The sequence below is a fragment of the Lethenteron reissneri genome, chromosome 66, assembly GCF_015708825.2.
Source record: "Lethenteron reissneri isolate LAM-NWPU_2019-01 chromosome 66, ASM1570882v1, whole genome shotgun sequence".
NCBI classification, from domain to species: Eukaryota; Metazoa; Chordata; class Hyperoartia; order Petromyzontiformes; family Petromyzontidae; genus Lethenteron; species Lethenteron reissneri.
The window spans coordinates 7,215,702-7,228,813 of record NC_083844.1 but is presented as its reverse complement, the minus strand read 5'-3'; the positions used below and the strand labels follow the sequence as shown (position 1 = coordinate 7,228,813).

The following is a 13,112-nucleotide window of genomic DNA, read 5'->3' as shown; positions in this document are numbered from 1 at the left end:
TAGTGAGACACTGGTTAGTGAGACACTGGGTGGTGAGACCCTGTAGTTGAGACACTGGTAGTGAGACACTGGTTGGTGTAGACACTGGTAGTGAGACACTGGGTGGTGAGACACCTGGTTAGTGAACACCTGGGTAGTGATACACTGGGTGGTGACACTGGTAGTGAGACACGTGGTGGTGAGACAAGACACTGGGTATTGGACACTGGTAGTGAGACCACTGGGTGGTGGACACTGGGTAGTGAGACACTGGTAGTGAGGACACTGGGTGGTGAGACACTGGGCTAGTGAGACACTGGGTAGTGAGACACTGGGTAGGTGAGACACTGGGTAGTGAGACACTGGGTGGTGAGACACTGGGTAGTGAGACACTGGGTAGTGAGACACTGGGTGGTGAGACACTGGGTTAGTGAGACACTGGGTGGTGAGACACTGGGTAGGTGAGACACTGGGTAGTGAGACACTGGTAGTGAGACACTGGGTAGTGAGGACACTGGTAGTGAGACACTGGGTTAGTGAGACACTGGGTGAGTGAGACACTGGTAGTGAGACACTGGGTGGTGAGGACACTGGGTAGTGAGACACTGGGTGGTGAGACACTGGGTAGTGAGACACTGGGTAGTGAGACACTGGTGGTGAGACACTGGGTAGTGAGACACTGGGTAGTGAGACACTGGGTAGTGAGACACTGGGTAGGTGAGACACTGGGTAGTGAGACACTGGGTGGTGAGACACTGGGTAGTGAGACACTGGGTAGTGAGACACTGGGTGGTGAGACATGGGTAGTGAGACACTGGGTAGTTGAGACACTGGGTAGTTGAGACACTGGGTAGTGAGACACTGGTAGTGAGACACTGGGTGGTGAGACACTGGGTAGGTGAGACACTGGGTGGTGAGACACTGGGTAGTGAGACACTGGGTAGTGAGGACACTGGGTAGTTGAGACACTGGGTAGTGAGGACACTGGGTGGTGAGACACTGGGTGGTGAGACACTGGGTAGTGAGACACTGGGTAGTGAGACCACTGGTAGTGAGACACTGGGTAGGTGAGACACTGGGTGGTGAGACACTGGGTGGTGAGACACTGGGTAGGTGAGACACTGGTAGTGAGACACTGGGTAGTGAGCTACCTGGGTGGTGAGACACTGGGTGGTGAGACACTGGGTAGTGAGACACTGGGTAGTGAGACACTGGTAGTGAGACACTGGTAGTGAGACACTGGGTGGTGAGACACTGGTAGTGAGACACTGGGTGGTGAGACACTGGGTAGTGAGACACTGGGTGGTGAGACACTGGGTAGTGAGACACTGGTAGTGAGACACTGGGTGGTGAGACACTGGGTGGTGAGACACTGGGTAGTGAGACACTGGGTGGTGAGACACTGGGTAGTGAGACACTGGTAGTGAGACACTGGGTAGTGAGATACTGGGTGGTGAGACACTGGGTGGTGAGACACTGGGTAGTGAGACACTGGTAGTGAGACACTGGGTAGTGAGATACTGGGTGGTGAGACACTGGGTGGTGAGACACTGGGTAGTGAGACACTGGGTAGTGAGACACTGGTAGTGAGACACTGGTAGTGAGACACTGGGTGGTGAGACACTGGTAGTGAGACACTGGGTGGTGAGACACTGGGTAGTGAGACACTGGGTGGTGAGACACTGGGTAGTGAGACACTGGTAGTGAGGACACTGGGTGGTGAGACACTGGGTAGTGAAACAACATTGTGGACGGCGATGTGACCATGTAGTCCAAAATTGGACCATTCTCAATGTTTGACCACGCATCAGATGTCAGGTAAACGGTCTTATTGTCCAGGACGGTGTCAACATTCTTCATGTCAATGTACGCCCTGTCGAGCAATGGTCTGGCCAGCAACTTCCCGTTTGGCAGCACTGAATCTGGGCGAAGGGCCTTCACAGCGATCACCATGTTCTCCTCCTCGACCCGCTGGAACGACGTGCCTGAGACAAAGTAATGCATTGCTATGGCCTGCCCAAACTTCTCCTTCGTTCGCTTATCGAGCTTGGGTATTAGGTAATCTTTGATTGATCCTTGCTTCATCGACGAAGCATTCGATGTAGATGGAGTTGAGCTGCCGCTTGCCTACGGTGGCTTCGCCCGCTTCTTGTTCGACGCATACCAGTCGGCACGATCATCTATCTCGGTGCCATTCATTGCCCTCCGAAAAGCGGCGCATGCATTCAGGTGCCTCATCGCCAACAAGGTCTGAATTTGTCTGTAATAAGCCAGCATCAGGACTCAAGGGAGGTGAAAATAAAACGGATGTTTCTATTTGTTACTTTATTTTTCATGTTTTATTTACTATACAGTATTGTGTTTACAGTGTTTCATGCAAATGTACAATATTTCTTCTTGTGAGTTTTAACAATGCTTCCATTTTTTTGTTGAACCGTAATGCATTTCGTATGGGCATTTAAAGACAGTACATGATTGTGTTCTGACCTATGAACTGGTCCACTTACGAACAGGCCTCAGGAACTGATTGTGTTCTTAAGTCGAGCACTACTCGAATGTCCCTGCAGTCACGAAAGCTTTAAATCAAAATTATTTCGTGCCGTACGAAGCCAACTGTGCTTCTTGGAGATACGAGATGCAGTCAGATGCAGTCAGCCAGACCCCCGACGCCTTCCTTCCGTTATCAAAAGCCTGCTGTGAGAACCCTGAAGTTTCCATTCCGCCACCTCCGATTAGCATGGCTGGCTTGTTCAACATTCATACCGATCTAAGTGACTTTACCGAAAGACCCAAAGAGTATGAGTATTCATACCTGTCTTCTTGGTTCTTTCAGTAAAGTCACGTAGAAGGGAAATAAAAAAAATTAAACATAATAAAATATAATACAAGCGAGAATTCTATTATATTATTTTATAATATTATTTTATTTTATTATGTTTTATTTTTATTATTTATTATTTCCCTTCTACGTGACTTTACCGAAAGAACCAAGAAGATGAATCTCTGCAGTCACGAAAGATTTAAATTGATATTCATACCTGGTTCTAGGTAAGGCCCACGAAGCGACCTGGCCACAAATGATAACTCAACGAAGTGGCTTATCATCATGTGGAAATTTATAGCGGCGGCCAAATCCTCTAAACGCGCGGCGATGTTGATTCCACTGTGTAATTTCTTTTTTGTTCCTGGGTAGTGTTATTTCCTAATTACTTATGCTTCAAAAGTACAGAAAGTGGCTATTATTCCCCACAAACTTTGCTTTTGTGACCTAGGACAGTGATATTTGGAAATCTCACCTATTTTCAATGAGAAAACGGGCAAATTTGTGTCTTTTTGTTCACATAAAGGCAGAAAAAAACAACATGAATCAAAATTAACATGTATTTATACTAAAGTAATACAAAAATGACTACAAAAGATTTAGACACCAATGCGCAAGAACCACAGACGGGACTGGCCACAGCGAACTGAGTTCTCTGTGGGGAGGAACGTCAAGTGGGAGCCACTGGTGGACCCCCGGAAGGTGCCGATGCCACCACTGCACATCAAATTGGGCCTTATGAAACAATTAGTCAGAGCTGTAGATAAGGAGTCGGCAGCCTTCAAGTACCTTCAAGACTTCTTCCCTAAGCTGTCCGAGGCAAGGGTCAAAGCCGGTGTCTTCGTCGGACCACAGATAAAGAAGATCCTGGAGTGCAATGAATTCCCCAAGAAGCTCAATCGTAAGGAGAAAGTAGCTTGGAACAGCTTTGTCGCAGTGGTCCGTGGCTTCCTGGGCAATCACAAGGTCAAAAAACTATATTGAGCTGGTTGAGATTCTGGTGAAGAACTACGGCACAATGGGCTGTAGGATGTCCCTCAAAGTCCATATCCTTGATGCTCATCTTGAAAAATTCAAGGAGAACATGGGAGTGTACTTGGAGGAGCAAGGCGAGCGCTTCCACCAGAATATACTGGACTTTGAACGCCGCTACCAAGGACAGTATAACGAGAACATGATGGGAGACTACATTTGGGGGCTGATTCATGAAAGTGATTTACAGTATAATCGTAAATCTCGAAAAACTACTGACTTCTAAATCTTTTGTAGTCATTTTTGTATTACTTTAGTATGATTCATGTTGTTGTATTTTGACTTCATGTGAACGAAAAGAAACAAATTCGCCTGTTTTCTCATTGAAAATAGGTACATTTATAAATATCACTGTCCTGGTCAGAAAAGCAAAGTTTGTGGGGAATAAAAGCCATTTCCTATACTTTTAGGCATAAGCAATTACGAAATAACATTTACTACCCAGGAACAAAAATTGTGTTACATAGTGTTCTAAATGTGGAGGGAAAAACGGAAGGACCCGGAGAAAAATCCACGCAACCACGGGGAGAGAGAGGGAGGCATGCAAACTCCACATATACAACAGGCGTCGGGGTCGGGATCAGACCCACGATCTCCTGCATAATAGGCGAGGGAGTTAATCTCACCAACTCTCAAGAGGCCCAGGCTGACCGCTTCCCCTACTAAACCCCCCTGTGAACATCTGAACATGGATTCACCGTGAAGGGCTGTCGATGACCACCAGGCATGGTTTCAAGAGGACACAATCTGAGGTGTAAGTCGATGGGGAGCTGCCAGACCGTGGTTCTTGCTGGACTGCAGAGTTCTGGCCATGTCTTGAAGACATTGAGGATGGCTTTCCATCCGTGCAAAAAAGCTTCATAGGTTATCGGATTTCTCCAGGATAAATAAAGATTCTGATGATGAGTTCTTGCCACAGAGGACCCTCCAGTGTTTGACGAGTGGAGCGTCAAATCTTCCTTCAAAAAATATCCTCAAGAAGGGGATTAAGCGCTGCATAAAACTGCATTTGCAAATGTGATTTGTAACTTTCACCCTTACCCGCACGTCCGATTAGCAGGGTTGGCTGTGCACGATGCGAAATAAGTTGAACATACATACATCAATAGTTAACTTTTAATGCGCCATTTTATTGAGGGACTGTGTGTTGTCTTGGTGTGGTCTGGGACTGTTTTTGATGTTGTTTTGCTGCCTTGCCCAAGCTTGGGAAGTTAATGTTCTTATACAATTAGAACTTATATTTGATCTATTTCATTTATTTTTAGTGACTTGCTTACCTTTCGAATACTTTGCACTCCTATCGTGTTGCTGTACTGTTTGTTGTTGCAACTTTCTGACCTGCCCCTATTGGACATCTGTGAAAAAGAGCGTCATAACTCATCGGATTTCTCCAGGATAAATAAAGATTCTGAATCCGAATGTGTTTTCTTCTCACGTACACACACGCACACACGTCGCGTCTATGAATTACGGCACATACATGTTTGGAAAAAGTCTAAGAAGTGCAGTTCGCCACGAGTGTCCTCTGGTGATTCCAGGGATGTGTAGCGGCATCGTTGAGCGCTGTACGTGATTGCCACGAATTGTAGCCTCTAGCAACGGCCTCGAGTCAACATGGAGCAGAAGGGAGTCTAAGGGTGATGAGTTAGGCCGTTGGGCTAAGGTAACCCTAAGGTAACTCGGGATGACAGGTACAAACCCCCAGACCCCCAGGAAGGGGGCTGGGGGATAACGTCACTCCCCAGGCCCTTCCAGACGGTTCCAGAAGGGATGAGTGGCCAGGGGCAGAGTGAGTCAGAATCCAGTATAAAAGACGGTCCCCTGAACGGGTCCGGCAGTCGTCGTGCACCTGGAGACTCAAGAACCACCCTGGAGCTGCCACCTTGAAAACCCGAAGCAAAGAGCCCAAAGGGCTGAACCCGACCCCTGGCTCGGGTCGGGCCAAAAGCTTAGCCAGTGAAGAGGCTAGAGCATAGCCAGTGTTAGGTAGGCTACCCGGAGGAATATCTCCCTAAGTATCGGAACGATGACTGCCGGACCCGTTCAGGGGACCATTTTTTATACTGGATTCTGGCTCACTCTGCCCCTGGCCACTCCTCCTTTCTGGAACCGTCTGGAAGGGCCTGGGGAGTGACATTATCCCCCAGCCCCCTTCCTGGGGGTCTGGGGGTTTGTACCTGTGGTCCTGAGCTGCCTTAGGGTTACCTTAACCCAACGGCCTGACTCATCACCCTTCTGCTGCCTGTTGACTCGAGGCCGTTGCTACAGGCTACAAGTATTGGAAATCGCGTACAGCCCTCAACGATGCCGCTACAGATGTATCATTTGACCATAATCCCCACTCCTTATCTCAAACCAAGCGTGAGGAACATCTAGGAAATTTCCAGACCACGCGGGTTTGTACCCATGTCACTGTCCTCCTGCTGCTGCCTGTTTGATGACGTTGCTTTCTGCTCCTTGTGGGACCTCTCGTGTTGACGCAGGCTGTCCAACTCAGTGAACTCCTCGCCACACTCTGAACACAGCAGTGGCTTCTGCTCTTTGTGAGTCCTCTCGTGCTGACGCAGGCTGTCCAGCTCCGTGAACGCCTCGCCGCACTCTGAACACAGCAGTGGCTTCTGCTCCTTGTGAGTTCTTTCATGCTGAAGCAGGTTGTCCAGCTCCGTGAACGCCTCACCGCACTCTGAACACAGCAGTGGCTTCTGCTCCTTGTCTTTGTGAGACCTCTCGTGCCGACGCAGGCTCTCCAGCTCCGTGAACGCCTCGCCGCACTCTGAACACAGCAGTGGCTTCTGCTCCTTGTGAGTCATCTCGTGCCGATGCAGGCTGTCCAGCTCCGTGAACGCCTCGCCGCACTCGGAGCAAGCGTGCGGCGCGTCGTCGGCGTGCGTCTTCTCGTGCGTACGGAGGGCGCCCAGCCTGGTGTACGACCTCTCGCATCGCTTGCACTTGTAGCCTTTCCTCTTGCGCAGGTGAACCCTCTGGTGGCTGCGCAGGTCCTTGGCGTGCGTGAACGACTTGTCGCACACCGTGCACACGTACGGCCTCTCCTCGGCGTGCGTCGCCTCGTGGCGCTCAAGGAACCCCAGGTTGGCGTACGCCTTGCCGCACGCGTCGCACTCGAACGGCTTCTTGCCGTTGTGCACCGCCCGGTGGCTCTGAACGCTCTCCGGGCTGGCGAACACCTTGGTGCACACGGGGCACTTGTAGGTCTTCTCGGAGGTGTGCGACTTCTCGTGCGTTTTGAGGGTGCCCGAGTGCGCGAAAACCTTGCCGCACGTAGCGCACTTGTAGGGCTTCTCGCCCGTGTGCGTCCGCTTGTGCTTGTTGAGCGGTCCCATCTCGGTGAAGGCCTTGTCGCACACGGCGCACTTGTAGGGCTTCTCGCCCGTGTGGATCCTCTCGTGGTTGCTGAGCGTGCGCCGGCAGTAGGTGCTATAAGAGCACCACCCGCACTGAAAGTACTCCACCTCGGTCTGCCGCCCGTGCTTCTTCATGTGGTCCTGCAACGCCGCGTGGCTGATGAGCACCCACTTGCACAGGGGGCACTGCAGCAGCTTCCCCTCGTCCGACATCGCGTCCTGCAAGCGGGGGCAGGGGGGGGGGCGGTACAAGCACGCGCGTGTTCACGTGTTTACGTGCACGCATTGGGACTTCCTCGGCACCGCACCCAGCCAACCACCGGGAAAGGACAAACTAAACGCAAAAAAGAAAGTTGATGCGGCGTTCATGAACACGGTCCCATGGGTGTGCGGCCGGCCAATCTACGCCGAGTGCGGCAATGCAATTGCAGTAGAGTGACCGTGTGCTAAACAATCAGAAAGACCCGTTTTGTTGCAGGCGAGTTGTCCCCATAGTCGTAAGCCGATTGGCCACGGAGAGGCTGAATAATCGATCGGCTCAGAATGGTTCTGCATGCAGAGAGCTAATAGTCTCCACAGGTGTGGGTGATTGTAGGTGATGAGTCGAATCAGCCAATGGGCTGGGAGCGGTGAATAGGCAGAGGAGCTATATATATAGGAGGAAGCACAAAGCCAAAGGGTGGAGCAGCTTGAATGCAGCAGGACCATAGCACAAGAGGACATCACACGGCCTGCCAGCGACCAGCACAGAGGTGTTTGCGTTATAGGAAGAACCAGTTGGGGGGGGGGGGCGACGACGACTAACTTAATAATTTTACACCCCCTATAAAAGTTGAGGGTGTCCTATGGGTAGCGGGAAAGCCTAAGCGGGTTTTGTTTTTTTCAACGGTTTTATTTAACTTCACTTATGTTTGTCGTGGTCAAATCTTGTAATCAAAAGTTAGTCTACTTCCTGTTGTCCAATCAATTCCAAATTTTGCACACGTACTCAGATCCGGAGACAATGCATCCGAGGACGGCTGCTTGCATTGTGGCCGAAACGTCGTGAGAATTATTTTATGTTTTATTTTTATTATTTTATTACTTCCCTTCTACGTGACTTTACCGAAAGAACCAAGAAGATGAATCCCTGCAGTCACGAAAGCTTTAAATCGAAATTTAAAGGTGATAAGCTTTCTTAACCATAGTGGTTATACTGCGCTTTTGTGATGCAAAAGTCACTTCACCACAAAAATATCAGAAGTTATCTGCTTTATTCACACAAGTACCAGGCATCTCTGGTCACTTTGGCTAAACAGAAATGTGTCCCTTTGGCAAAACCAAACACTGACAAATAAGAGAGCACGACACTGTATGATTTCTAGAGCTGATTTCGGGCAATTTGTTCAGCAGAGGGATGTAAGCCTAGTTATGATTGCATCATCCATGACTTCTACGAATAACATGATGCAATTCATATCATGCATGATACAATAGCAGGTTCAGATTGCACCATTCATTGTTTTGCTGAAAAAGCAAGTACTGTCCAAACCCAGCCATAGATTTATCCATAGATCCAGTCAAAATTAATTTTAGTCATTTCTGGTTTAAATTTAGATCCCTTCCCTTTAGAACTCACTTATCCTCCGCCATTCCCAAGTCAAGGGTCGTATATACTGACCCAGTAGCATATCTTGAAAACTAGACCCAATCAATTTTAATCATCATTTTCATTCTCAGTGACCCAGAATTAGTAACGTTGGACAACATTTATTTCGGAAGCATTTTGGCTGTATACCAGTGTATAATTTGGAACCTGCAGATACCAATACGTGTGGATAATGTAGTTGCAGATACTATTAGTTACACTGTGTATGTAATGCTTGCCACAAATGTTAATTCCTTTTCGAAATATATAGGAAATTTCTGAGAAAATCGTAGTGCATGATATCAGCCTTTTGCGTTTTTCAACTCCCCATCTGTGCTACGAATTCATGAGTGCCTCTGAAGGATGCCGGGTGATCCCCCACATTTCACGAAGTGACGACTTCTGCCTGTGGGCTATCAATGGCAGCTACAATGATAAAGTCAGCATGTTCCTGGAATGAAGCGAAGGTTTGTTTAATTCGACTCACCCCAGAACCACTATTATGCATGCAGATACGAGGAACATATCCGTGTGAAGTGCTTTAAATTGAAGGTCTCGCCGTGTTTATATACCTAATGCCGCTGTTGTGTTGCATCTGTAATAAAGGACTCTTTCTCAATGTTGATCTCCGTTGTCCTTTATTTGGGTTCGTAGAATCTCGTTCACACGGCGTCCTCGCTCAGGCCCGCGTCTCTACCGACGATCACTCCACAGCCACTCTGCTGCTCGTTCTGCAGCCTCACCGCTGCTCCGTCTGCAGCTTCACTGCTGCTCCGCTCTGCAGCTAGCCTTCCACCGCTCGCTAGCCCTCTGCGTCCTGACACCGATGGCTGACGGTGTCGACGTCTCCCACCGCGTGGTGACCGCGCCACTCTCCCCGTACTGCCCAGCGTGGCCTCCTCCCGTTTCACTCCGTCTCAACTCCCCGTTCCCCTTCCAGTTCTCTCCCTAAATCCTCTCCCCCACGTGACCCTAACTCCTCCCTCTCCTCACGTGACCCAGACTCCGCCCCCCCCTCAATCCTTGTTCGCATTACACATCTGTTACAGCCCATCAGAGCAGAACGGCACGGAGGACTGCTCCTCGAGCAATATGGGGGGTGCAGTCATGTCAAATAGATACGGCAGCCAGTTGGATATACAGAGATATTTCTGCCGCATCGGGTCCACGAACAAGACCCTGCAAGGCCGTCCTGTCATTGCCATTTATCTTCTAGGGCTTCAGCGAAAACATTCAACATTTACAAAGCCACTCTACACTACACTATACACTACACACTCCACTATACACTACACTACACACTACACTGTATACAACACTATACACAACACTATACACTACTATACACTACACACTACACTACACACTACTACATACCTGTCAATCAGTGCCTGCCTTATTACAAACCAAGTCAGACCCCCACCACTGCCACCACCACCACCACCACGTCCACCGCCACCACCACTACCACCATGTCCACCACCACCACTACCACGTCCACCACCACCACTACTGTCACCACCACCACGTCCACTACCACCACCGCTATCACAACCACCACGTCCACCACCACCACGTCCACCATCGTCATCACCACCACTACTGTCACCACCACCACGTCCACTACCACCACCGCTATCACAACCACCACGTCCACCACCACCACGTCCACCACCGTCATCACCTCTCACCAGAGGTGTGGACTCGAGTCATGTGACTTGGACTCGAGTCAGACTCGAGTCATGAATTTGATGACTTGAGACTCGACTTGGACTTGCATAACAATGACTTTGTCCCACCTCTGCCTCTCACCGTGTGGAGACTGATTGTCCACCACCGCCTCCACCACCACCACCGTCATCACCTATCACCGTGTAGAGACTGATTGTCCACCACCACCACCGCCTCCACCACCATCACCTCTCACCGTGTGGAGACTGATTGTCCACCACCACCACCACGTCCACTACCACCACCACTGCCACCACCACGTCCACCACCACGTCCACCACCACCACGTCCACCACCACATCCACCAGTACTACCGCATCCACCACCACCGTCATCACCTCTTACCGTGTGGAGACTGATTGTCCACCACCACCGCCTCCACCACCACCGCCGTGGTCAGCCCGCCGGTCTCTCTCAACCCGGCATCGGCAAACCCTTGGCCCCTCCTCCCCTCCCGGGTGACATGACGTCATCGCCACACCACGAGCGATGACGTCAAAAATCCACGTCGGCGGTTCGGCCGTGACGTCACGAGCCACCGGAATTTTGTCGTTCCAGGGATGTTATACAATACAGGCACATTATTTAAATAATAAAAAAAGTTTATTTTTTTGTGTTTCTCCCTTGTGATGATGAAGACTTTGTAGGATCAACGTTGCCATGTATAAGGGGCACGGGGTGACCAATACGGTCTGAATTGGTCTGTGATAAGGTAGGGCACTGATAAGGGGTTGACAGGTATATAGTAGTGTATAGTGTAGTGTAGTAGTGTAGTGTATAGTGTAGTAGTGTATAGTGTAGTGTATAGTGTAGCAGTGTATAGTAGTGTAGTGTATTGTAGTGTATAGTGTAGTAGTGTATAGTGGTGTATAGTGTAGTAGTGTATTGTGTAGTGTATAGTAGTGTATAGTGTAGTAGTGTATAGTGTAGTGTATAGTGTAGTGTCTAGTGTAGTGTATAGTAGTGTATAGTGTAGTAGTGTATAGTGTAGTGTATAGCAGAGGTGTGGACTCGAGTCATGTGACTTGGACTCGAGTCAGACTCGAGTCATGAATTTGATGACTTCAGACTCGACTTGGACTTGCATAACAATGACTTTGTCCCACCTCTGAGGTTTGGACTCGAGTCATGTGACTTGGACTCGAGCCAGACTCGAGTCATGAATTTTATGACTTCAGACTCGACTTGGACTTGCATAACAATGACTTTGTCCCACCTCTGAGGTTTGGACTCGAGTCATGTGACTTGGACTCGAGTCAGACTCGAGTCATGAATTTTATGACTTCAGACTCGACTTGGACTTGCATAACAATGACTTTGTCCCACCTCTGGTGTATAGTGTAGTAGTGTATAGTAGTGTAGTGTATTGTAGTGTATAGTGTAGTAGTGTATAGTGTAGTGTATAGTGTAGTGTATAGTAGTGTATAGTGTAGTGTATAGTGTAGTGTATAGTGTAGTGTATAGTGTAGTAGTGTATAGTGTAGTGTATAGTGTAGTAGTGTATAGTAGTGTAGTGTATTGTAGTGTATAGTGTAGTAGTGTATAGTAGTGTAGTGTATTGTAGTGTATAGTGTAGTAGTGTATAGTGGTGTATAGTGTAGTAGTGTATTGTGTAGTGTATAGTAGTGTATAGTGTAGTAGTGTATAGTGTAGTGTATAGTGTAGTGTCTAGTGTAGTGTATAGTAGTGTATAGTGTAGTAGTGTATAGTGTAGTGTATAGTGTAGTAGTGTATAGTAGTGTAGTGTATTGTATAGTGTAGTAGTGTATAGTGTAGTGTATAGTGTAGTAGTGTATAGTAGTGTATAGTGTAGTAGTGTATAGTGTAGTTTATAGTAGTGTATAGTGTAGTAGTGTATAGTGTAGTGTATAGTAGTGTATAGTGTAGTAGTGTATAGTAGTGTATAGTGTAGTGTAGAATAGTGTATAGTGTAGCAGTGTATAGTAGTGTAGTGTATTGTAGTGTATAGTGTAGTAGTGTATAGTGGTGTATAGTGTAGTAGTGTATTGTGTAGTGTATAGTAGTGTATAGTGTAGTAGTGTATAGTGTAGTGTATAGTGTAGTGTCTAGTGTAGTGTATAGTAGTGTATAGTGTAGTAGTGTATAGTGTAGTGTATAGCAGAGGTGTGGACTCGAGTCATGTGACTTGGACTCGAGTCAGACTCGAGTCATGAATTTGATGACTTCAGACTCGACTTGGACTTGCATAACAATGACTTTGTCCCACCTCTGAGGTTTGGACTCGAGTCATGTGACTTGGACTCGAGTCAGACTCGAGTCATGAATTTTATGACTTCAGACTCGACTTGGACTTGCATAACAATGACTTTGTCCCACCTCTGAGGTTTGGACTCGAGTCATGTGACTTGGACTCGAGTCAGACTCGAGTCATGAATTTTATGACTTCAGACTCGACTTGGACTTGCATAACAATGACTTTGTCCCACCTCTGGTGTATAGTGTAGTAGTGTATAGTAGTGTAGTGTATTGTAGTGTATAGTGTAGTAGTGTATAGTGTAGTGTATAGTAGTGTATAGTGTAGTGTATAGTGTAGTGTATA

General features: G+C 48.2%; 1 protein-coding gene across 1 annotated transcript; it reads right to left on the bottom strand.

The window, feature by feature from the left end:
• Nucleotides 1-6,141: 6,141 nt before the first annotated feature.
• Nucleotides 6,142-10,648, bottom strand: LOC133359856 (zinc finger protein 135-like). Its single transcript, XM_061578410.1, has 2 exons — nucleotides 10,634-10,648; nucleotides 6,142-7,413 (listed from the first exon to the last, which is right to left on the bottom strand). The coding sequence occupies exon 2, from the start codon at nucleotides 7,405-7,407 to the stop codon at nucleotides 6,205-6,207; it is 1,203 nt and encodes a 400-aa protein (XP_061434394.1). The 5' UTR covers nucleotides 7,408-7,413; nucleotides 10,634-10,648; the 3' UTR covers nucleotides 6,142-6,204.
• Between the last annotated feature and the right edge of the window lie 2,464 nt (nucleotides 10,649-13,112).